The sequence below is a fragment of the Danio rerio genome, chromosome 12 (genome assembly GCF_049306965.1).
Source record: "Danio rerio strain Tuebingen ecotype United States chromosome 12, GRCz12tu, whole genome shotgun sequence".
NCBI lineage: Eukaryota > Metazoa > Chordata > Actinopteri > Cypriniformes > Danionidae > Danio > Danio rerio.
The window spans coordinates 48,409,644-48,436,195 of NC_133187.1; the positions used below are offsets into that span (position 1 = coordinate 48,409,644).

The following is a 26,552-nucleotide window of genomic DNA, read 5'->3' on the forward strand; positions in this document are numbered from 1 at the left end:
CAAAAAAAGTAATCGAGGGTTTCAAAAACATTTAAAGTGTTGCCATAATGAAGAAACAACTGTTAGGGTAGCAGAAATCTTGCAATTTTTACTGAGACAAAATAATACAAAAGAAAAAAAAGACAGAACATTACATCACTTTAATCATGGAATTTATTTATTTTTTACCATTTACCTTTTGAATCATTATGCCGTATATAGCACATTGTATTAAACGCCTGAATTCTATATTTAACACTATATTACATTTATTTTATTTATTTTAAGCCACGAGAAAAAAAACAGATCAACAAGCTCAATCCTCTGGCAAACATAATTATAGTTTGTATGAGACCTTTGTTACTATAGACACCCAAATAATTGCATAGTTAACCTAGTGTTTTAAACCATTATTAATAGTGTATTCATGGCATGATAAGACAATTTCTTTGCCTCATAAAATATTATATATTAAAAATAAAGGAGTACCACAACCAGTTCCACATGCATTAAAATCAACCAGTCTAAATGTTGCATTCTCTGTGTCAGTAAACTAGGACAGGGTGAAGACACTCATCAGAGGAATGAACAACAGCACCAGAGAAGCACACAGACAAGAAGCCTCAGAAACCGTCACTTGGTCTGGGAGAAACTGAACATCTGTGAACAGAGAATATCAGTCAGTCTGATGAAATAACAGATTATTTACAGCTGAATCAAACAGTGTTGAAGAGCCGCTCTACATGTAAATCAGCTATTAATGTAACTACATTATTCAGTAGCTTGACAGTGGCTCAATCACTACTGCACCAATTTAATTCCTTCACTTCATAATTGAATAAACTAAGGTCTCCAGAGAGGCCTCCTGGCCTAGCCGGGACTCAAACCAGTAACCTTGCCAGCAGTAGATACTTATAAAACAATGTGTCTTTTCCAGAGTCTAACTTGTGTTGTCTTACACGATCACATACTACAATATTTATTAAATGTGTGTTAAAGTCATAGGTACAGTTGAAGTCAGAATTATTCGCCCCCTTTATTTTTTTTCTTCTCTTTTTTAAATATTTCCCAAATGATGTTTAAGAGAGCAAAGAAATTTTCACAGTATGTCTGATAATATTTTTTTTCCTCTGGAGAAAGTCTTATTTGTTTTATTTTGGCTTGAATAAAAGCAGTTTTAAATTTTTTAAAACCATTTTAGGGACAAAATTATTAGTCTCTTTGCGCTATATTGTTTTTCGATAGTCTACAAAACAAACCATTGATATACAACAACTTGCCTAATTACCCTAACCCTTCCTAGTTAACCTAATTAACCCAGTTAAGACTTTAAATGTAACTTTAAGCTCTATAGAAGTGTCTTGAAGAATATCTAGTCAAATATTATTTACTGTCATCATGACAAAGATAAAATAAATCAGTTAGTAGAAATGAGTTACTAAAACTATTATGTTTAGAAATGTGCTGAAAAAAATCTGCTCTCCGTTAAACAGAAATTGGGGAAAGAATTAAATGGCGGGCTAATAATTCTGACCTCAACTGTATATCAAACATCTCATGGTGTTACTTTTAATAATTAATTTATTCATTACTGTAATTTTTTAATACTATTTTTGATGTAACAACAACTGAAATTCAGTTCAGAAAGTGTTGGCAATTAACACGAGTAACGTTGTGAAAGGGGGTATATAATTTTATACGAAGTTTTATTTTGTTTGTTTGTTTGTTTGTTTGTTTGTTTTTGAGAACATTCTAATGTGTTCAATGTGTTATATCTGTTGCAGATTTGCACTTTGACTCCTTGACTATTTTCGAGAAATTTGAAAACTGTATGTGATGTCATTAGGCTTTATCAGAATTGTAGATGCCAAATAATTTACTTTAAAAAAATCTCTCATTCCAACAGTAACTTGCTTATTTGTTTTACATGTCATTGTTGGGAAAAGTAGCTTCGATGTAACTAGCTACTTTTAGATTGTAACTTGGCTGGTTTAACAGTAGTTTAGTTACTTTGAGCTACTCATCAGTTATGGTGCTACAGTTAAAGAACCGCTCCCCCAACACAGCATTCAGACATATGAAATGCTGACCTGTGTTTCCTCCAGACCACACTAGAGGACCCATAGATAGTGACACACTGTCATGGAGATCCAGAGCCCTGCGCTCTCTCCGCTGCTCTCCAGAGTCACAGCTCTAGAAGAGAAAAGAGTCAAATCCAGCTGTGCAAATCCCTGATAAACATCACTGAACAAACACAAAACCAACAGGAGTGCACAAAATCCCCAGCAGAGGGCAGAACAAACATGTTTAACAGCCTTCATCATTACACCTCAACACCATCATATCTCCCTGTCTGTGTTTAGTGCTGAAACATCAGTGGGAGATTCTGAAGACTTTTTAAACTCACCGTTGAGCATTGTTCACTGGACAGAAGGCAAAGGTGAACAGCACAGTGCAGGTAAAGCTTAGTGGAGTTTGCAGTGAAGATGAACATCCTGAAGGAGAAACGGCTGCTTGTGGAGATGCCGTTCTGCAGCAGCTTCACTGTGCCCTCCATAGGATTGGGACACCTGACGAGATCAACAATTACAATCAACAAACCAAATTATTTCATTAATTATTTTTTTTTCAAATGACTTTAAATCTTAGTTAACATCTTTAATAAAAAGAGGAGTCTTTACCCTTCAGTAATGAGGTCCCAGCGGAGACTGTAATCAGGGTCATTAACAGGTGTAGCCCAACACGTGTCCATCACCAGGGCAAACTGGCGGCTGTCGACCCCCTCAACACCAACCTCCACATGCATCTCCTGGTCCAGCTCTGCATCCACTCTACCAGTGAAGGGCTGAGTGAACTCTTCATCCACATACGGGACCATCCGCACCTGATAAACCCCTTCACCACTGGGGAGGACCTTGTGCACGGTGCTGTATAATTAAAGCATATGTAAATAAAAATTATTGTATGCATAAAATACATATTCTTGTCTAAAAGTATACCAATTGATTATGCACAGGGACAGGCTGTTTCGGCACCGTGATCGGTTGGGGCTTCAGCTCATCCGAGAGAAGAGCAAGCTCTCTTCAGTGCATAGTATATCTTATCTCATCATGGAGCTGGACTCATTGAAGTGTTTTCAAAGGCTCCTGGGTTATATGGTGTCCATGACTACAGCCTCCTTTCTCTGGTGATGAGGCACCATCTGGCACCTGTGTCCAGATCTCCAAAAACTCCTTGTGTGGTCCATGGATGGAGTGAGAATAACTTCTAGGTAACCTAGTGTATGCTGTGTTGGACACAATCACTTAGGCTGGAGCCCCCCATAGGAGGCACGCATACGCCTTGAAGTGGATTATACTTGTTGAGCAGTGTGCTTATCATCAAGAAGACCACTGGACATGTTAAATCAGCATTGTGCTCTTCTTCCTTCCTTAAAAAAAAAAAAAAAAAAAAAAAAAAAACGGGAGTGGAGTCTGTCACCCTCTATACTATGTTTATGTCACTGCCCTCTCCGCTCATCATGACGAAGCAGATTACGACCAATGACTGTAAAAAATATGGACGGCGCGACAGCCTCTTTTCCCATTGAACGCCTTGAGGGCAAAACGCCTGCTTGACGGGCACAAACTGTCGCAAAAGACTGCTGAAATTGGAGCCAGACATGCGCAGAAGGACTGTCTGATGGAGCCAGAGGAGGAGCCGCAAAAATGAGCGGAGTCGAGCTTCCAACCAAACGCTTTATGTAAAATCAACCACGCCCCCCAAACTTCTCAGCATGCGTTTGCTGTCATATCAACACAAATAGATGTAATAACGTTAACAAATATGAGGGTTTTATATATTCAATCGCGCCAGCTCCGGGCCGCAGCGCATAACCTACTCGCGGCGTCGCGGGCTGATTCCGGCTCGCATGCGGCAGTGCCGGCTCGCTCGGCCGCCGCATCTGGCTCGATTGACTCGGGCTGGAATCGGGCAGTGAGTCCAGGCATCCGGAGTATGTCCAGCAGAGGTAGTCAGTCTGAGCTCTGAGGGGTAAGTCTCGGGCAGGTGAGAATCTAGCCGGAACTCGCCCGAGTGTATTTTGCTATCTGGGTGGTTAGGCGTGTATCAGCAAACTAATAAAGCCCGAAAAAAGCCCTGAACTTAGCGAATAAACAGTGTTCCACCAGGATCATGCATGTCAGAAACTATAGTTTACTGCTGAACTCATTTTGTCATGGTAAAATAACACAGAAATCGAATAATAACACTTCAGTCTCCTGCCGAAGATCAGACGCGCTGCTTTGAGAAACTGTCAATCACAGCTGTCAATCACGATGACACGCTCAGCATTAAATTACTGCTAAAAACAAACTGTTTACAAAAATGAAGATCTGCACCTATTTCAGCACAATAACCAGTGCCTTAATCCACCAGAACCATCTTTCGGGACATTTTATTGCAAGTGTAATACATTTTTTTATTTGGGCTCAAGTCTCCTTCATTAACACGGAGGAGGCGGGCTTTATGACTTGTACTGCAGCCAGCCCCCAGGGGGCGATCTAACGGCCAAGACCTTCACTCAAACGCAGGCTTGCGGCACACTTGATTACGACACATTGGGAAGGCATAATCTGATCATTCGGTTTCTCATAGATGTGAGGCAGCTAACAACATCTTATTTACCTGTCACACACATTCAGAATCTCTCTGTTATTCTCTCTGAGCTGCGGGGAGATCCATTTCAACCACTTAATCTTTAAAAATTCTGTCAATGAAGACAGCCATGTTGGTCATGCTGGCTCCTATTGAGAGGGTCGGGGACCTAGAGGCATTTTTGGTCAGCGAGTCATGCCTGGAATTCTGGCCAGAGATCCTAACTCGGCTATGTGTCCAAGGTTCCTACCACTCCCTTTAAAGACCAGGTTGTGAACTTGCAGGTTCTGTCTGCAGAGGAGGCAGACCCAGCTTTTTCCATGCTGAGTCTGGTGCGTGCTCTGCACCTTTATGTGGACCACACTCAGAGCATAAGATCCTCTGAGCAGCTCTTTGTCTGTTATAGTGATCGGCAGAAGGGAAGTGCTTTATCTAACAGAGGTTGGCTTACTGGTTAGTAGAAACCATTGCCTTTGCATACTCATGACAAAGCAAGCCATTTTCCTCTAGAGTAAGAGTGCATTCAACTAGGAGTGTTGCCTCCTCCTGGGCGTTTGCTCGTGGAACCTCCAGTGCTTAATTTGTGAATTGCGAGGTCCAAGAACAGATCTGGGTAACTCATACGGCAAGTTACCCGAGGATGGAAAGATTTTGAGCATGAAAGAGGAGAGGCGAAGGGGGATCAGTGGTTGGTGCGGTCGAGGGCGGAAGGGTGTCGTGGACAAAAGTGAAGAGGGTTGGAGTGCCGCGGAAGAAAGTGAACAGCGGACGGGAGAGGAGGGCAGTTGAGGAGGGGGATCGGTAAAATGAGGTGCCAGATCAGATTTCAGAGGTGCCGGATCCGGATCCGGCGTGTTCTGGCACAAATTAGGCTCTGGGCAACTCTATGTCAGACATCTGTTGAGCTGCAGGCTGGGTAACACCTAATACATTTACAAGATTTTATAACCTTTGGGTAGAGCCGGTTTCCTCCCGATTGCTTGGCAATGCCAGTTGAACGTGAGAAGGCCAGGCTTGATATTGCAAAACACTTGCTATGCTATTCTCCTTGCTTTTCCATGCTCCTTAGCATTAAGTCTGACAGAGATTCCTCCAGGTGCTGCTTGTATATTCGGCTGATTAATAAGTGGTTGCACCTGTGAGGGAGCTTCTCAGCCAATTCACAAGCATTTATTGGCCTGTTTTATTCCCTGTTCAGAGGATTAACTTCAATAAATGGTGCAACCAATAAAATTCCATTGAGATAAAAAAATTAATTTGTCAAACTACAGCAATAATAAACCAGAATGAGCGTTTTGTAGCACCTCTGCAGTGGGTTGATCTCCACGTTCATGGAAAGTGTTTGTGTTTGAGGATAAACACAGCTGAAAGAAAGCTTCAGGATTCTCACTCTGCTGATGAGACCTTCTGTTCCCGGCGTCCCCACAATATAGTTACTGTAGATGAAGTGGCTGCCGTTGGCCTGCGGGCAACACATATACATTATATTTTTATATCTAACATAAATAGATTTTTTTTTTCAAAGAACAACGCCAGTTCTCTAGTGAAATAAATAATGATGTGTTATATATTATTTGGTTGGAGAATGTGGGCAAAAGGGCCGGCCTTTTTGGTAGCATGATGTTTTCATTAGCATTATTGTAACATTACTGAATGGAACACTTTTTAGGCAAGTCCGTTTGAGCATTTTCTTTTATTTGCCTAATTTGCATAACTTTTATTGACATACTAGGGGACAACTCAGATGGTCAGGTTTGTTTAATTAAAATAGCTAGTTTTTTCAGTCATTATAAATGTTTGGGCCATGTGCAAATGTAACAAATGGATACCTGTGTAACAAGTATGAAAATTATAATTCGCTTTAAGTATAGAATTACACAAAATATGTATTTTATCTAAGGTGTTATTAAGTGTACCTGAGGTGTTTGTTAGTGTGTGTCTTTTCCTTTAAATTTCTAAGGGAGCTCACGCCGTTTAATTTCCTGTTTTGCGCCCGCCTCTTCCCTTTCTGCACTGACTATGCATGGGAGAGGTGGGTGTCTGCTAAGCTCCAATTAATCTTTAATCATCTTTACTTTATAAATAACTTTTTAAGCTAGTTTTCATGTTTAAATAATATTTATACCTTTATTTTTCATTATTTTTGTGTCATCACTTAAATTGAGGTTTTGATTAACTTTAGCCTAACTGAAGCATGTGAATGCTAAATGCATTGTACTTTACTTTTAACAGAAAAGCTGTAAGGGCGAAGACACACTGTAAAAGCTGTGCTTTTTGGTTTATTCTCAGGTATGTTTTGGCACTTTGTTAATATTGTTTGGAGTTTTGTTCTATCTCTCTCTCCATCTCTCCCCTTTCTGCACTGACTACGCATGGGAGAGAAAAGCTGTAAGGGCGAAGACACACTGTAAAAGCTGTGCTTTTTGGTTTATTCTCAGTAAGTAAAGAGCCGTCACAACTGCAGATCTCCGATTGGTTATTCCTTAATAAAACAAAGAAAACACAACTCAGAACCGGTTACACATGCTGCCGGCTGAAACTCTCTCTCTCTCTCTCTCTCTCTCTCTCTCTCTCTCTCTCTGACTCTCATTTTTTATGACAATGTGATGTCATCAAACAGTATAACCATTATTCAGCAACAAACAACTACATGGTAAATTATAAGGCTATGTATTATGTGTTATGCTGATGTACAGTATGGTGTTTCAAAATTACAGCAGGATATTTTTTTACAATGTAAACTGAAAACCATGGTCACAAAACTGTGATATGCACTGAACAGATAGTTTTATGAACCATCTCACCCCTAATCATACCTTTCAAACCTCCCGTTTTTCCCGGGATTCTCCCGTTTTTTACAGTTCTGTCCCGCCATAAAGGTATTTTCTTGTATTTCCAACACAATAACACGGCAATTTGTAACTTTTTGATTTAGTGGCTAATTCGTATGAATTCCTACAATCTAAATAGTACAATTTAGTACGATTTGCTTATCCCCCAATGACGGTTGGGGTTAAGGGTGGGGTTAGGTGGCGTACGAATTAGCCACTAAACTGGCAAAACGTACATTTTCTCGTGAGATCAGGCTGGTATTTCTCCCGTATTTTAAGTTTTTCTCTTAAGGGTGGCAAATAAACATTAAAGAGCAGAGTTTACATTAAAGAGTGCGTGTTTAAACAGATATACACATAATTAATAATATTAATATCTAAAGATGTTGATCTTGGTGGGTTTTTATTTAAATACAAGTAATTTCCTCCAAAATGAGCATAAAGTTAAAGCAATCGAATGTTTTCATTATAATGTTAGATGTGTGCGTTTTTAAAGTGACACCTGCTATTTAATGTAATCAAATGCAAAAAAAAATCTAAATGAATCATTTATTCGTTGCTCTTTAATCAGGTGTAATGTGTAAGTTATACAGTGAAGAAACGGCTAATGAGATTTGATTCTATTTCATTATAATATCTATTCATTTTAATAAGCTGAACTGTTTGCTCTAATTTATTTGCTGCTAATGCAAGCTATTTTTTTTTTTTTTTTGTAAATAATAATAAGACATATTACTGACCATTTAACTGTTTATTTACAATGAAACGGCTCCAAATAAACATAGTACATACTAAGTAATTTGACGATTTTTAAAGGGGGGTTAGGGGTATCCCTTATTATGGTGGGAAAACCCCTTATTTTCACATTCCAATGTTGACAGGTATGCCCCTAATATGTATGGAAAAATGAATGACAGACGATTGACTTCTTAGAAAGTAATGTACACATGGAGTGTTATTGTGGCCACAATGTAAAGTGAATGTGCATTATTTTCTAATAATTCAATGGACTTGAGTCAATTATTCAGCTTAAGCTTATGTTCCTACAGTTGCACCCAATGCTTAGATGTTGTATTTCAGACATTTGTCAGATTTTTGTCCTCAGACTGCTCCTGTGTGTAGGACAAGTTTCTTACACGTCTCACCCAAAGGTTTTTGTTGTGTTTCGATGTGATTTTTCACTGCTGTAGCTGTGAAATTGCTGAACTCAATCAGTGTATTGATATAAAGCTAACATGCAGGCAAAACCTACACTGAAAAAAATTATTCAAAGATGATTCCTTGGATTTACTAAATTTTTTTACGTTAAGTGGTTGTAAACAAATTATTTGTGTTGAATTTAAACAAACAAATTAAGTTGAACATTATTAAACTTAATTTGTTTGTTTAAATTCAACACAAATAAATTGTTTGCAACAATTCTGCATGCAACACTTTTTTCAGTGTAGCTCAACTACTAAAAACGATGTTCATCAGCTTATCAGAATCAAGCATTCAACACCCACATAATATAAAATTAGAATTCAGTTCCTCATACCACAAGGTTTGTGCCACAGATGTGTTGATCGTTGTCGAAGTTAAACTCCACTCTGCCGTTCTGGACGGTTCCTCTGCAGCTGGGGTCATTGAGGTGTAAGTGCTCAGCTGAAAAACCAGCTTCAAAAAGCTGACAGCGAGACACAGACATGGAGCCAGAGCTGCTCTCACAGGTCTCATTGAAATCTGAGAGAAAAACATGATCATTAATGACACAAAAACACCTTTTATTTCACATTTGACTGTAGAATCACACACTAACCAAAGGAGTCTTGAGCTGCTCGCTGTTTTTGGTGGCCTTTGTTACATAAACAGCCATAAACACCATTTTTCATCCCACACCTTTCCTCTTTGGAGCAGTTGAGTTCAGAACAGGGGTTTCTGTCATCTATAGATGGACAAGTTAGTAACATTCTTTAATGCAAGTTTTCCTACCAGACCATTAGACCACAAAAAGAAAACCCACCTGACCTTTAGAAGTAAGTACAAATTAAAAAATAAATTAATAAATAAAGGGATAAAAAAATATCATATATATATATATATATATATATATATATATATATATATATATATATATATATATATATATATATATATATATATATATATATATATAAAGATTTTTTAAAATCCATATTCACACGTGCTGCTGATGATGTGAATGAAATTGATTGAAAGTGAATGAAAGTGATTAAAGTCAGAATTATTAGCCACCATGTTTATTTTTCCCTGATTTTAGTTTAACAGAGAGAATATTTCTACACATAATAGTTTTAATAACTCATCTCTAATAACTGATTTATTTTATCTTTGTCATGATGACAGTAAATAATATTTGACTAGACATTTTTAAGACACTTCAATACAGCTTAAAGTGACATTTAAAGGCTTAACTAGGTTAATTAGGTTAACTAGGCAGGTTAGAGTAATTAGCCAAGTTATTGTATAAGGATGGTTTGTTCTATAGACTATCGAAGAAATAGTCTAATAATAATAAGCGTAAAGGGGCTAAAAATGTTGACCTTAAAATGATTTTTAAAAAATAAAAAACTTTTTTTTTCTAGCCGAAATAAAACAAATAAGACTTTCTCCAGAAGACAAAATATTATCAGACATACTGTAAAAATCCCCTTGCTCTGTTCAACATCATTTAGGAGATATTTAAAGAAAGAAAAAGAAAAAAAATCTACGGGTGGCTAATGATTTTGACTTCAATTATATATATATGTGTGTTTTGTGTTATATGTATATATGTATACGTTACCAAATATTATAGTTCTGGTTTCAGCTGCTGTTTCTGTTGTGGTCGTCTCTGGTATGTCAGTTGTATAGCTAGTGTTAAACCTCACATCTAAAAGTAAAAACAAATGTTGCACTAAACATCATTGTCTTCAAAATAAGCAAAAGACCGAGTTAAATAAGAGTCCAGTACCTGCACAGTATGCTAAATTGCAGGTGGTCGGCCTCACAAACTCATAGACATAAAAACCTCCAGGACAGGCTTTGACTTGAATGGGATTGGACTGGAAATAGCAGCAGTTGTTGCTCCAGTGAGCGCAGAAATTACGAGAGACCACTCCATCCTCAAGTGTTGGATGTCCTCCGCTCAGCCACAGTGGAGCATTAGTGCCGCAGCTATTCTCATCAACACATGTGTCTGGCATCTGAACACTCTGACCATTAATGAAGAGACGGTACCAGCCGCTCCAGCTCACCGCACTGTCACACATTAACTGAGAGGAGTTTTGATTGCTGGTGGCTCTCCATGGCTCATCCAAGATGAAGTAATTGTAGCAGGGGTCAACAGGGGGAGCTGTTAAACATTTATAAAAATACAAGTTTGCTTAACAATTCAATATTTTTTGTACTGAAGTAGCAGTATGAAATACTTCCAGACAATTCTTTACTTAAGCCTCTTATTACCCTTTAGCAATTCGAAGTTAGAATTATTATAGAATTTTAAAAAAAATAACTAAAAACTTAAAATAAATACATTAAATAAATACATAAACACTAAAAAGTGAACTTCTCTGTTCCAATTAATATGACTATTTATGTGAAGCTGCTTTGACACAATCTACATTGTAAAAGCGCTATACAAATAAAGCTGAATTGAATTGAATTGAATTAATATGCATGCTAGCTTTTGAAGCTTTGTTTTTACCTGTTACAGTGTTCAGACGGCAGAGAGACGACACGTTGTTGCCAAAAGAAGTAGGAAAAGATTAAGAATTGTTTGGAAATACGGGTTGTCAGTGTTGCTTTTATAATGTGCCGCAGTGAAGGTTTTGTTTTCATTTCCCGCCATGAGATCGCTGCTGGACTCACGAGTGGAACGTTTGCATGGAACATTTTTTACTCGAGAGCTTTTTGCATATGGAAATTGTGAAATCCGGATTTGCTGCTCATCTTCTTTTTAAAAAGATGCAGCTCTAGTTGGTATTAATTGTCCTGTCTCTATAGATTCCGTAAGTGTGTGCGATCAGCGCCCTTTATTTGTTCATGCAGATGGCAAAGTTATAGTTGGAATGGTCAGCAGTACTCTTTCAGTGTTTAAAGACAGAACTTGGTCAAAATAATTTCTAAATTACTTAGTTTACGTTAACATCACTACAATATTATGGACTGAAAGATCTGCTGTAAATGCTGCTCTCTGAGTCTAAACATTTGAACACTGCAAGCAAACTATTATCGACCGTCGTGTTTAATTTTTGCTGCATTTTGTGACAGGATAGTCTACACACACACGGCTTTCTGACCTACTAAGTGCATCTGAGTTACCAAGAAATGCAGAGGTTTTTTTCTCTTATATGACGTGCGGTATCAAACATTACACCGTCATTAAACACTGTCACTGTCTTTCTCCCCTGCATGTGTGTTTGTTATGCCTTTGTAAAAATCAGCGCATGCCCAAATAGAAACTCCCATTTTTATTCGAATCCTTCCCCTTTTCCCTCCCCCGACACTCCCACCTAAACAGAGCTAGACACACCCACTTTCCTGACTTTTTCCAAACTAGAGGTGTGAAAACATCCTGCTGAAACAGGGGGGTTCATGGCCCTTTAAGGACTGTCCTGTGGATGTATAAACAGATTAAGAGTTCGATTTGCATTTCCTACAATAAGTCTAAATTCTTTCCTTAAGTCCCTACCCCAGGTGGAGGAGTTAAAATATCTTGGGATTAGGATAATGAGTGTGAGAAGGATAGAACATGAGATTGACAGGTAGATCGATGCAGCAGCAGCAGTAAAGCGGTCGATGTGCCTGTCCATTGTGGTAAGGAATGAGCTGATCCAAATAGCAAACCTCTCATTTTAACAGCCAATCTACATTCCTTCTCTCACCTAGGATCATGAACTTTGGGTCATGGCCAAAAATAAAAAAAGATTTGTTAAAATCTTTAAAAAGGCTAAAATTTGTTTTCTTTGCAAGCTAGCAGGGCGCACCCTCTGGGGTGGGGTAAGGAGCTCAGTCACCCGGGAGAAACTCGAAGTAGAGCCGCGCTGATCCTTCACATTGAGGCCCCGTTTACACTAGTGCGTTTTAGTTTCAAAACGGCGTTTTAGACTGAACACGATCTGCGTCTACACTTGCGTTTTACCCAGTGTTCTGAACTGCTCTCCGTCCACACCAAAACGCTGAATACGCACATCACGTGACCACACACACACTCTCGGGCAAGCGCTGCAGCATTTCTACCCAGATGAGAGCTGTGCTAGTCGGACTGCTCATCAAGCATCTCCCGCTGGATCTAATCTCACTATATTTGCTAAACGTGATATTTCATTCATCTTGTTGTCTTCATCTTAAGACATATTCTCTGACTTTGGTCATTGGAATCTATTACACAGGTAACGTGTTTTGGCTGAGCGCAAAGATAAGTTAATGATTAATCCATGTACATTCTGTACATAGACTGATTGCTTGCCTTTATTTCCTACAATGTATAAACTTATTGTATGTTATACTTTTATAATGGCCATTATCGATGATTAAAACTGATATTCAGCAAAAGAGAGGGTATGTTTCGTATTTTTACTGAAATTAGAAAGGAGGCAGTTGTAGGCTCCATTTGGTTATAAATATCCACACAGTGAAGATGACGCTCATGCAGCACGACGCCTCAACATTTCTGCTGTCTGTTAAGTTGCTAATATTAAAAAGAAAATAGGCAGATCCTTAAATCATGTTTACATTTTATTGTTGAGAAAGGGAAACAACGTAGCCAGGGTGATGTGAATGAAGTTATAAAGTACACTGTTCCCTTTGAAGATTTACCCGTGTCCAGTCTGTTTTCCATATCAAACTGAGAAGGGGGAGACTGCAACCTTGATCAAACTTGCGAAGTCTGAAGTTACAAGAAGAGGATGCGAGACTGAACTGTGTGTGGGGTCAACTTAATATTGAGGAAAAGCCCCAATCAGGAAAAGCCTCCGTTTTCAGATGTCTCCGTCTTCCCCCATCCACACTGAGACGTAGCAGCAGCGTTTCAGAATAAAAACGGCCTCTCCAGCGTTTCCAAAATGTTACGTTTTCGGCGCTCGAGAACTCCGGCGTAGTGTGGACGGATGGCGTAACCGTAGCAAAACTTATGCGCTTTAAAACAAAAACGCATTAGTGTAAACGGGGCCTCAGACGAGCTAATTGAGATGGTTCTGGCATCTGTTTCAGATGCCTTTTGGCCTACCCAGGGAGGTGATCTGGGCTTGTCCTACTGATACTGTCAGCTTGCCTGGAGACACCTCAGAATCCCTCAAAAGGAACTGGAGGTAGTGTCTGAGGAGAGGAAAATCTGGGGTTCTCTCCTCCGACTGCTGCCCCAGGACCCAGACTTTATTTATCTTGATTGCATAGTCTTAGGCCGTACTCGCACTATGTACAGTTGCCTCGAACCGGGCCAAAGAACACTTTTCCCCCCTCCCGTCTCCCCCGACGGCTCGTACAATCGGGCCTGGGCACGCTTACATCATCGATGATGCGATGGTCAGAAGTGCTCTCACTCAGCACAGTGGGGACTTCTTCAGTTATATCGCTTTGGGATGCGGGGACACGCAGTCAGATATTTCGCCGAACACATCAGCCACTTTTGGAGCTCATAAACAATCATAAAGCCCTCGTGCTGCAGGAATGAGGGGGTTTGCTGAAGGTGCAGCTGTCGTGCAGTGAGGGGTCTGCATCTTTAATAAGCTACGGCAGTTTGCGTTCATTGAATGGTAAGAATGATTAATAAATCCATATGAAACAGCCCCTTAAAAGTCACGTCTCGCTTTCAGTTTCGGGCTTTGGCACGTTTTGCACTCACACTACAAGCGTACCGCGCCAAAGCCCAAGTGAACTGCAATCAGGCCCACCTCTTACAACCGGGCCAGGGCCGGCCAAGTGAACCGTGCCTGAACCGATTCAGCGCACTCACACTTCTCAAACGATGCGGGAAACGGGCCTGGGCACGGTACGGATAGCATAGTGTGAGTAGGCCCTTAAGATTGCATAGTCTTTAGTTGCCTTTTCCTTTAATGCATATCATGTGAGCTGTATTATTTATTTCTTATGATTTAAACTCATATTTCTGGTCTGGAGTTATTATATAACATAACAACAAACCTTGGAAAGATTATGTGATATGAAATATTTGTGCAAAAAGGAAGCAAGACAATACATTACCTGTAGTTGTGATTGATGGAGTAATGGATTGTGTCAGTGGGATGGACGCTGTTGTTGTGCTCTGATTTGTTGCCTCTGGAATTAAGAAAGTGTTCATATCAATAAAGAAATAATATGTTTATATGTATGTTTATAAAATTAAAATTGACTAAATTACAAATGAGTATATGCTCACCTAGACAGTAGGTTCCACAAATTATTGGCTTAACAAACTCATACACATAGTAATCTCCAGGACAGGCTTTGACTCTTATAGCCTTGGATGTGTAAGAACAGCAGCCTCTAAAATCTGAAATACAGATCTGACGAAAGACCACTCCATCTTCCAGCTGAGGGTGGGATTCATTGAACCACATTGGATTATAAGTGCCACACATGTATGGATTTACACATGATTCTGGCATCTGAGCATTTTGACCATTATAGAACAGCCTGTACCAGCCGTTCCACTCCACATTATAATCACACAAGCTATGGTAATAGTAATAATAGTTATTATTGTAATAGTTATCTGTGGATCTCCAAGGTTCATCTAGGCTGGTGTAGTTGTAGCAGGGGTCGACACTTGGGGTGGCAGAAGACACTAGGAAGAAAGCAGGAAGAAAGCATTATATACTGCAGGTTACTGTAGAATACTGTATATTAACAGTGTGTGTGTGTGTGTGTGTGTGTGTGTGTGCTCGCATATAAAGGAGAAATTTACATATACCTGCACAATATACAGGAGCTGGGAGTGAAACTGTTGGTTTGGTAAACTTGTAGACATAATAATCTCCAGCACAAGCTTTGACTTGGATTGGGTTGGATCTGTAGTGACTGCAGTCATAATAATTTGAGCCAAAAACTTCACGTGTAACAACTCCATCTTGTAGTCGAGGATGAGATCCATGAAGCCACAGAGCAGTAAATCCTCCACATGACATATGAGAGGCACACCAGTCCGGCATCTGAGCACTCGATTCATTAATGAAGAGTCTGTACCAGCCGTCCCATTCTACAAGAGTGTCATCATATCCACATATATACGACTCCCAATACCAGCTACCGAGTGTGCTTCTACAGTAGCTGTCTAGTGTCTTGTAGTTACTGCACGGGTCATAATCTGTGTTTTAAAACAAAAAAGGGGTTACATTTCAGTGAGGAGCTTCACAAGAACAACCCTTATGAAAATAATATAATCAAGTTTACTATTAGTATACTTTTTAAGCTTTAAAATAAAGTATACCTAATCAAGTAAGTTTAACAGTAATCAGAATCTTAAATCACTGAAAGTTTTTGAGAAGTATTATTGCTTATTATGCAATTAGTATTGTTAGTTCACTCTCTCCATGCCAGATAAATAAAATCCAACCCTGAACGCCAGATCTTATCAGGAAATGTTTGTTTCTCCAGGTATATATTTGAACAACAAGTCAGTAAAGTTTTCTATACACAAACTTAGTAAGCAGTATTCAACTCAATTAACAATCTCCTATCATTATAGAAGTTGAATGAGAAAGCTAGAGAGAAGCAAAAGCAGTAGACGAAGTCATGATGATAAGATATGAGCAGAGTTTGTTGAATGCTTCATCTGACCAAGATAAATCTAACAAATGTTGTTATACTAAAAGCAACAGCAATGGAAAATTACCCTAGTAGCAAAGAATTCTGGCCCAGATTTGGCAAAAAGCTGGCACAGCAGGCATTCATCCGGCACTGGCATACAGCATGTGGGCCAAACATTGCCCGGGTTTGGCAGAGGTGGCACCGTTTTTAAGGCAGCACACAAGATTTGGGCCAGATGAAAAACGTAGAATTTGGCCCAGATTTAAAAATTTGATAAGTGGGCCATGTGAGTTTGGCCAGTCTTGACCCACATTTAAAATACACTAAAATCATTTTTAAGTAAAGAAAAAAAAATTCTACCAATCAGGTCACTTTGAGAAAAAGCGTGCCCATAGCGTGCCTAAAGCGCATCACTCCATGGGTTTATCAATTTCATTGCAATCGTGACACACCAACCTATCTGGCCCAGTTCAGGCCCAGTTATGAGTTATTAACTTGGCTGAGACTTGGCCCAGATATGGTCTGTGTTTGGCCCTTGTCTGGAAGCCAGATTTGGTCCAGTCATGTACCGTAATTCACTGCGGCATGTGGGCCAAGCAAAACCTGATTGTGTGGGCCAGAGCTGGGCCAGAGAAATGTTGCTATGTGGGTACTGCTTCACACTACAGAAATGTATTTGGCTATGTATACTTGCAGTAAAACACTAGAAAACCACTAGTTAGCTAAGTGTATACTAAGAACTATTGCACTATAAAAGTACTAGCGGCTGAGTGAAGGTACACATTCTCAGGATCTAGTAATTAAAGAGTAATTAGTATTAATGAGTAGGGGTGTAAAGTAACTAATTAAAATAATCAATTGACTGTAATTGAGTAGTTTTTCTCTGCAATTGTAATTTACTAAGTATTTTTAAAATGTGAACTTTAACTTTCCCTTGGGTACAATTTTAGTGCAGTATCGGTACTTTAACTCCACTACTTTCCCTCAACCTGCAGTCACTGTGATTCCTGTCCAATCAAATCGCACATAGAAGCACCATAGGCATGGGTGATTTATAATTACAGCAAGCTGTTTGGAAGCATTAAAAGTGTCCACAAGATGTTTAAAATCTTTACACGCATTAACCCAGAGACTGTTTAGATGCAGGTCACTGATGAGAAGATGACTGATGTTTACTGTATCATGACCAAAATGGCCATAAACACAGTAAGCATGACGTCAGATTGAAGTTGTACCCCTTTGTGGGGACGTTGGATTTTGTTTGGAAATAAAAATCAGATTGACATCAGAACCCAACGTCAGGCTAACATCAATGTCCAACCTGAAATCCTTTAAAATCCTAAATAACTAGTGGATGTTATCACTATGACGTCTATCAGATGTTGGATTTTACCTGACAAGTTTTTGACGTCAATATGACGCTGGTTTAAGATGTTGACTTGACGTTGATTTTGGTCACTTACATCCTAAAATCAACCAAATATCAACGTCATTTGACATCATTATTGGACATCAAAATAACATTTTCTTTAGACGCTGGCTAGACGTTGAATTTTGGTCACCTGACATCACAACCTATATGTTATGTGCCAGCTGGGCAGTAACTAAATGCACTACAGAATGTCACGTTTACACACACATACACAAATTACATGTAAATCATAAGCTTTTTACAGCGTAATACTCACTACTTACTACTTACTACTCTTGAATACTATAGAAAGGTCTAGTCAGATTTTGACTAATATTTACAACAGATACTTTTACTTTACCTGCACTGTTTTTGGGCAAGTAGTGATACTTTTACTTAAGTATGATTTTCATTACTCTTTCCACCACTGATAATTAGTAGATAGAGAGATCCAAAGGTTCAGGTTTCAGGTTTTCTAGGATAATTACAAGAATACTAGTATACAGATGTTGTTATGTGAGGTATAGTACACTTAAACTATACTTCTACATTACCTATAGTTAGTATCAGCCCAAGCTCATTCTGGAAATGTAGCCCCACGGACGTTTCTGGAGACCGCGATTTACGTGGACGAAGGTACGTAAGGCCGCGTTTAGTTTTTTTCAAGCGAACGCTGCGGGGCGGTGTGGCGCTGCTCCGCCCCACTTCTTCGCGCTCGCCGGCCGACGGCTCGCCTCCCGAGTGGAGGGCTTTCCCGATGCAACCAGTTTGTCCGCTTAGCTCACAGCATTGCGTCGGCGGAGCGGAGGCCCCGGAGGAGGAGGAGCCGGCCGCGGGGACAACGACCGGGATCGAGTCCGGGGAACAGCGGTTCCGGAAATCAGGTAAGACGAAAAACGGAATCCGCAAAAAATAAGGGCGAAAACGCGGCGGGATCCGAAAACGCGGTCGAAATCGAAGACGAGGGCTTTTGCTTTTTTTTTGTTTTTTCTGGACGACTTTTGTGAACCGTCGCTCGGGTTTAGGGAAGGAGGAGGAGGAGGAAGAAGAGGGCGGCCGAGTCAGCCGATCCGGCGGCTTTTCGCGCGAGATCGGCGCTGGCGCGAATGGCGTGTGCTCCCGAGAGGTGCCCGAGGCGCAAAAAAGCACACACAGCGGCCTCTCGCGGATCCGCAAAAACAAAAACCGATCAAATACGTACCTCCCGGGACGTAAATCACGGTCCGCAGAAACGTCCGCGGGGCTACGTTTCCACAATGAGCCCGGGTTGGTTAGTATACATGATAAAATGAACTTGAAGGGCAGTAATATTCTTTAGATTTTGTTGTAAATCATTCATACACAAAATTACTAAAATCCATGAATAAAATATGACTTTTATTAAGCTTATTTTTCATTTATTTCTTGTAAACATGTTTAAAACTTACTTAAGGTGACACTGGATTCAGTGATTATTTGTGGACTTGTGGTTGAAGCCACCTGTGAAATAGTGTTGATATCTAACAACAACAAAAAAGGTATAAAGGGTTATGAAAAAAATCATTCAATAACAAAATTATTTTAAAAATGTTTAATGTGTTTTTTTAAAGGGGTAGAAGTACCTGTGCAGTATCCTGAACACCCGGTTGGTGGACGCACAAGTTCATAGACATAATAGTTTCCTGGACACGCTTTCACTCTGATGGGGCTTGACTTGATATCACAGCAGCCGCTCCAGTAAGAACTACCACAGACCTCTCTGATCACCACTCCATCTTCTATCTGAGGGTGAGGACCATTGAGGTACAGATCAATCCCTGTGTTACAGTTGAGTCTAGTTATGCAGGTCTCGGGCATCTGGATGTTCATTCCATTGTAGAAAAGCCTGTACCAGCCACTCCAGATTAAATAATCATCACAAAAGTAATCTCCACTTTCATTGTTGGCTCTCCAGGGGCGATCCATAGATGCATAGTTGTAGCAGGGGTCACTGCTGATGCTTGGGAAAGCAACTGTCATGAAGTAAAAGTACTGTTAAAATACTGCATTTACACTGAAGAAAGTTTAGATGTTTAGTTCACCCGAAAATTAATAACCAACTACTACTTTCACTCATGTAATTTCAATCGTCTAAGTTCTTCATTCATCTTCAAAACACAAATTAAGATATTTTAGATTAAATCCAAGAGCTCCCTCATCCCCTATAGACAGCAATGTTCACAATAATTTCAAAGTGCAGAAAAGGAACTAAAAACATTGTCAAAATCCTATGTCAGGTCAGGGTGCACTTTTACTACGGTCAATATGATGCTTAGATGTTGTGCTGCTGACTCTACTGGCAATACATCGCATTGCCTGCAATAAATGCACACTCTGACCAGGTGCAGGAGAGAAGACTAATATGAAAGTGTTCTTAGAGCTTTCGATGCGTATAGCGCAAGCTCAGTGATTGGTCGGCTTGGTAGCGCTGACGAGTCTGGGCGGGACCGAGAGCCGCGCAAGCCCATTGGAGCAATTGTTTACAAGTGTGGAGTGCCGCAATGGAGCTTCGGATGGAAAGTTTTGTTTTGTGTTTACCTCTTACTTAAAGTTGTTGCACGTCCGCCGGTTTCGGACTCAAAATGAGCGAGTTTGAGCTACTTGTACATTTAGGAAGTGTTCAGAAAGAACAAAACACAGGCGAAGAAACTCGACACAGAGACACATTAACACGTCACTGCCAACTAGCGTTTTGGAAGTGTTAAAGGGCACCTATGGTGAAAAATCTACTTTTTAAGCTATTTGGACAAACATATGTGTATATATAGTGTATAGACCATCATATTGGGGTGAAATAAACGCACACAGTCCTTTTTTTTCAATTTAACAACATAAAAACAGTGGACCAAGTAGAGCGGTTTTCAGACCGACCGCAACTTTACGTAGGAGTGCGATCCCCTCGCCCACCGAATTAATTGACAGCTGCCCGCATTAACATGTTCCGGTAGTCACGTGTATATGTCAACAAGACCAGGCAGACATTCGCAAAGCAACCGGGAATAAAAGGTCTGTTCTGTTCGCTAGGATCAGCAATCATCATCAAATGTGATTAAGAGTGAGTTTCACATGTTTAAAGTGTTTTGAAACAGAGTATGTATGTAATTAATTACAGCGATTTACTTCAGCTTTACTTTATCAGCACAGCCGCATGTCAGAACAATTATAAAGGAAGACGCTTCAATCCCGGTTTGTGGAAGTTAAATTAGGTTTATATTGTACATTAGCATAACAGATATCCCAACAGCAGTGGAGGTTAGCCTGTATCCTGTCACATTTGAGTGCAAAAACAGGGCTAAGCTAAGTGCGCTGTCTGTCTGCCTCCCTGTGTGTGTGTGTGTGTGTGTGTGTGTGTGTGTGTGTGTGTGTGTGTGTGTGTGTGTGTGTGTGTGTGTGTGTGTGTGTGTGTGTGTGTGTGTGTGTGTGTCTGTGTGTGTGTGTGTGTGTGTGTGTGTGTCAGCTGCAGTGTGCGTGTGTATCTGTGTGTGTGTGTGTGTGTGTGTGCGCGTGCGTTGACTTTGTACCGATATTGTGTGTGACTCATCAATGCAACTTCACAATACTGATTAGTAAAGATTAGTTCTTACTGTAGTATTTCTCACAAACACTACGTGAGACCTTCTTCCTTTAAGTCTGTCTGTTGTCTGACGCAGCAGAGGGAGGAGATTAAAGCACGCGGAAAGGCACGTAGAAAAAGTAGGCGGGACAGACTCGTCTTAAAGGCGCAGTACGACAAAACCACCCCCTGCTGGAAATCAGTATAAAACAGCATCTTGTAAAAGGTATAATGAAAAATCTGATGGGTGTTTTGAGCTGAAACTTTATAAACACATTCTAGAGACGCAAAAGACTTATATTAAATCTGAAAAAAGGGGTAACCTAGGTGCCCTTTAATGCAGACCAACAGTGACAGCGCTCGCTGTCTAAAAAAATCTAAAATCTAAAATAGATTTTTCATTAGACCAAAACAAACTTGGTCTAAACTCCAGCCAGAGTTGCGCCTCACTTATACACTGCTTAATACACACAAGAGAGCAATAGGCAAATATCTTTACATATGAAAAAAATTTAATATTATAAGGAAAAATGTGTAGGATATAATAAGAATAGATATAGAATATAAATATAAAGGATTTAAATATTACAAAACATATTATTTTCTAGCCTACATAAATATGAAAAATCACTGCTGTCATGTCTTCTTCATCTCGGGAGGCTTTTTCAGTTCATTCATAACAATTTGCTTTTGTATAATGTTATTATTATTAGCAGTATTATTTATTATATCCATATTTATATTTGTTTTATTAAAAACAAGCTTAGATTTGTCCACCTGTCAGGTTTTAGACCATATGGGGCACAGCATGTGTTTTAGGATATAACTCAGGTTTTTGAGCACATTTTGTTATTATTGTTCATTTATTCGTTTGCTGGAAATTAGAACTGAATTTAGAAATAGTTTTGAAACGAATATTTGTGCTTTATAGGCTAATTGATGTCTGTGCGTAAAGGTTTCCCTATCCAAGAGCAAAAGTGGAAGTGATCCAATATCTCTCATTCTCTCGCAGTAGATGCTCTGTTAACTGTGAACTGTTTGCTTGTGAAATGCTCAGTTTTTCCACTTAGACTTACTTTACGTCCTGTAAATAGCTAATGCGCTTATGGCGTGACGCAGCTGGCTCTTAAAGGGAATGGGTGATGAGGCTGTAATTGGTTTATTCTCAAAACACACCTATAGCTCATTAAGAAAATAAACTCAACCCTTTTAGACCATGCACCATAGCGCAAAACAGATTTTCCCGTCCTTAAATTAGCAGAAATGCATCCTGACATGCCCTGAAAGCGTTTGCGCCCTGCGTTTTGCGCTCTGCGCATGGACCGTCAAAATAGAGCCCTAAATGTGTTTATATGTCTCTGCGGCACTTCAATAATGTGACTGAAATAGGAATACTCCACATGTCTTAATTCTATTTCTGTTTAGTTCTGTTGACTTTAGCTGGGTTAAGGTCATCAGAAATCTCTGTTTACATGGTAGACTCTTAATCAGAGTATTGCCTAAATCATATTAAAATCAGAGCATTTGGTGTCTATGTAAAAAAATAATGGTTTTCAGTGTGTTGTTGTTCATTTGTGGCTTGTTTCATGCCATTTTGTAATCATTTTTAACTTTTTCAGCACTTGCTGTTTTGTTCATAATTAACTCTCATTCACTTGCTATTGGGTTTCATCAGATTATTCACCATAATACAAAGAGGGGAGTAATGTTTACCTGCACAGCACTCACCAGCTGGACTCTGCTACAGTGGGAGTGTTTATGTGTGCCTATAAGCATCAGTTCATTAAGCAGTTCATTTAAAAAAAAAAGGTTAACTTAGGACCAGAGGAAGAGTTAAAGCTGCACCTGCACAGTATGAAGGTCTGGAGATCGACAGATCTGGCTTGACGAGTTCATAGACATAATAATCTCCAGGACAGGCTTTGACTTGGATGGATTTGGATCTGTAGCTCCCACCCTGGTAAGTCCATTGAGTTCCTACAACATCACGGGTCACCACTCCATCCTCAAGTGTTGGATGAGAACCGCTGAGATACAGTCCAGTGTAGCCACCACAGCCCATATTACTCACATACCACTCAGACATCTGGGCACTTTGTCCATTTAGATACAGCCGATACCAGCCGCTCCATTCAACAAGTGTGTCATCATTATTAAAGTAGTACTGATATGGGATTTGCCGTATGTCTCTCCAGGAGTCATCAGTAATGTTATAATCATAGCATGGATCAAAGCTGGAAGTTGTAATTTCTTAGAGAACAATGACACAAAAAAAAATAATAATCCATGATGATTTTATACTATATAACAGTAGTGTGTATTAAAAAAAGATAACATTGGAATAATAAACCAAGGAAAGATAAATAATAAATAAAATAAATGTAAATAAACTTCATTTCTAGTGTATTCTAAGAGTATACCATACAAAAAAATATATATATATTAAATGTATTTTATTATTACAACAAGCATTTCTTTTTTCTTTTTTTTTTTTAAAGTACTACAGTGGCTTTTTATAAACACTGAAAATGTGGATGTTGTTTTTTTTTTTAGGTCTGTGCTGTTCCTGCTCTCACCAGTAGGTGAAGCCAGAGTTACTGTTCTGGTGTCTAAAATGGATCATCCCACCTGTGACTCCACCCATTTAACTTGTTACTCATTATTTAACATGAATATATATATAACCATACCAGATCATTCCAGTCTTACTAGTTTTCATTTTAACTTCTGGATATGTTATGAAATTCTTTAAATGCCTAATTCGGTGTCTTTCTGATATATTACAATCATAACACATACATAAATAAATATTTCTGAATCAACTTTTGCCAACTATAGATTTGACAAACTAAGAGTAAGATTTAAATGGAATTGAAGACCAATCTATTTGTACATTCTGTAGTGATGACACATGAAGATAAGAGGAGAACATCACCTGTTGTTTGTCCATTGATTATTTCACCTGTTGAATACACAATATAGCAATTAATTAGCAAACATAAATATATAATGAATGTATATATATATATATATATATATATATATATATATATATATATATATATATATATACATACAATTGAAGTCAGATTTATTAACCCCCTGAATTGTTTCAGCACGTTTCTAAACATACTAGTTTTAATAACTCATCTCTTATAACTGAATTATTTTATCTTTGCCATGATGACGGTAAACAATATTGGACTAGATATTCTTCAAGACACTTTTATACAGCTTAAAGTGACATTTAAAGGCTTAACTAGGTTAATTTGGTTAACCAGGCAGGTTAGGGTAATTAGGCAAGTTATTGTATAACAGTGGTTTATTTTGTAGACTAAAGATAAACAAATTAGCTCAAAGGGACTAATAATGTTGTTCTTAAAATGGTGTTTAAAAAATGAAGAACTGCTTTTATTCTAGCCAAAATAAAATAAATAAGACTTTCTGCAGAAGAAAAAATATTATCAGACATACTGTGAAAATTTCCTTGCTCTGTTCAACATCATTTGGGAAATATAAAAAAAATAATAATAATACTGACTTCAACTGTATACACACACACACACACACATATATATATATATATATATATATATATATATATATATATATATATATATATATATATATATATATATATATATATATATTTATATATTTATATATATATATATATATATATATATATATATATATATATATATATATATATATATATATTTATATATATATATATATATATATATATATATATATATATATAAATATATATATATATATATATGTGTGTGTGTGTGTGTGTGTGTGTGCGTGCGTGCGTGCGTGCGTGCGTGCGTGCGTGCGTGCGTGCGTGTGTGTGTGTTTGAGAAATTATTTATTTATATTTAGACATGAAATATATATGCATATGATGCAAATCATATATACATTTAACTATCTATGCAGTACAATTATTTTGTATAGTTTTGTTTACATGTATAACATATGCACACTCTGAACTCCCCAGTTCTCAAAAGTCTTGTGCACAAATGTTCTCTGTGTGTTTCACAGCCTTGATTTAGTGACTTCAAAATTTTAGTTTTTCACTAACCACGCATAAACGTTTCTTTCTCAAAAACACAAACACATACAAACATGCTGCTTAGGTATTATTGTAGCCCAACTTGTGTTGTTTACAGTGTTATTACACTTTAGCCATTAATATGTTTGTACTTCTGTTCATGTATGTACTTCTCCACGGCCCCAAAACATCCTCAGACCCCAGAGGGTTAAATACAATTATTTGCTTGACATATTAGAAAGACTCACCATTAATCAGCAGCACACAAAGCAAGATCAGACACTTCATCATGACAAGCAACAACTTCTGCTCAACACACAGACATATACAACATATTTACACAGGAAATATTTAATAGTTATTGAACTTATTTTTTTTTGCTCAGTGCACATTAATACACAAGTGTAGCGGTAAAAATGGCAAAATAAATAAACAAATAACCATCATTTTACTTATTAATACCTTTTACATTATTTAGTGCTTAAATGAGGTGAAAAGGCTTTACCTGAGGTCAGATGCTGCTGCAGAGCAAAACTCTCTCTTCAGCAACTGAACACAGAGATGATGATCAACTGCAAACCTCACCATCACCATCAGGGTCTTTATTAATACCTGTGGGAGGACCTTTACTGGAACCTGAAGAACTTTTGAAACAATACCGTAAACCAGTTTTACTTGTGACATGAAGAACTTTCTTAATTAAGCTGAGCGTTTCCTTGTGAGCACGTGCAGTTGGAAAGAAATTCTTTTAGGTCTTTTAGTTCGTGCTCAAATAGTTGAACAAAATTGAGCCGTTTTTCCAAAGCAGTGTATTATTGCACAAAACTCAGTGAGTGCGGCAAAGTTTGATTGTAAATACAGTTACTGGTTACCATATTAAAGTGTATAATATTAAATAATGCTTTCACTGATTACATTAAGGGGCTGTTTGTTTATATCTGGTCACTTCATGCATGTTTCTGATCAGATAGCTGTCCAATCATGACGTGAGCAGGTGTAAATGTCCTCCTTAAACATAATTTGTGGAAAATCCTGTTTAAATAAGTAATATTGTAAAATTTAAAAGTGCATATTTAGGAAAACTTGTTTGCTAAAAATTCCCAGAGATGGGTTGCAGCTAAAAAGGCATCTGCTGTGTAAAACATGTGCTGGATAAGTGGGCTAGTCCGTTCCGCTGTGGCGGTTAATAGCTGAAGAGAAAATGAATGAATTAATGTTTGCTAAACATTGTACAGAAAAAAAATAGACCTAACTTTTTTTTTATTTAAAACCATGCATTTTCTTTAATAGGATGGGTTGATTATTTATTTTGCAGTAAGT

General features: G+C 38.4%; 1 protein-coding gene across 2 annotated transcripts; it reads right to left on the bottom strand.

Moving 5' to 3' along the window:
* Nucleotides 1-135: 135 nt before the first annotated feature.
* zgc:153932 lies at nucleotides 136-25,771 on the bottom strand. Of its 2 annotated transcripts, NM_001083007.1 has the most exons (18): nucleotides 25,738-25,771; nucleotides 25,481-25,538; nucleotides 24,108-24,134; nucleotides 23,018-23,422; nucleotides 19,203-19,592; nucleotides 19,029-19,100; nucleotides 15,355-15,747; nucleotides 14,821-15,228; nucleotides 14,646-14,720; nucleotides 10,417-10,797; nucleotides 10,249-10,335; nucleotides 9,244-9,369; nucleotides 8,983-9,167; nucleotides 5,919-6,076; nucleotides 2,661-2,906; nucleotides 2,387-2,549; nucleotides 2,070-2,172; nucleotides 140-639 (listed from the first exon to the last, which is right to left on the bottom strand). In NM_001083007.1, the coding sequence occupies exons 2-18, from the start codon at nucleotides 25,518-25,520 to the stop codon at nucleotides 533-535; spliced, it is 3,366 nt and encodes a 1,121-aa protein (NP_001076476.1). In that variant the 5' UTR covers nucleotides 25,521-25,538; nucleotides 25,738-25,771; the 3' UTR covers nucleotides 140-532. The 2 variants fall into 2 exon arrangements, with proteins under 2 accessions (XP_073773379.1, NP_001076476.1); XM_073917278.1 differs by lacking the exons at nucleotides 23,018-23,422; nucleotides 24,108-24,134; nucleotides 25,481-25,538; nucleotides 25,738-25,771 and adding an exon at nucleotides 21,204-21,278 and having other exon boundaries at nucleotides 136-639.
* Between the last annotated feature and the right edge of the window lie 781 nt (nucleotides 25,772-26,552).

Excerpts from the sequence above, each read along its gene's own strand:
- zgc:153932 (NM_001083007.1), bottom strand. The coding sequence starts at position 25,520 with ATGAAGTGTCTGATCTTGCTTTGTGTGCTGCTGATTAATG. Across the intron at positions 14,721-14,820 it reads TTGTGGAACCTACTGTCTAG|AGGCAACAAATCAGAGCACA; the intron begins GTGAGCATATAC and ends TCTTAATTCCAG. Across the intron at positions 640-2,069 it reads GTGGTCTGGAGGAAACACAG|ATGTTCAGTTTCTCCCAGAC; the intron begins GTCAGCATTTCA and ends CTCTGTTCACAG.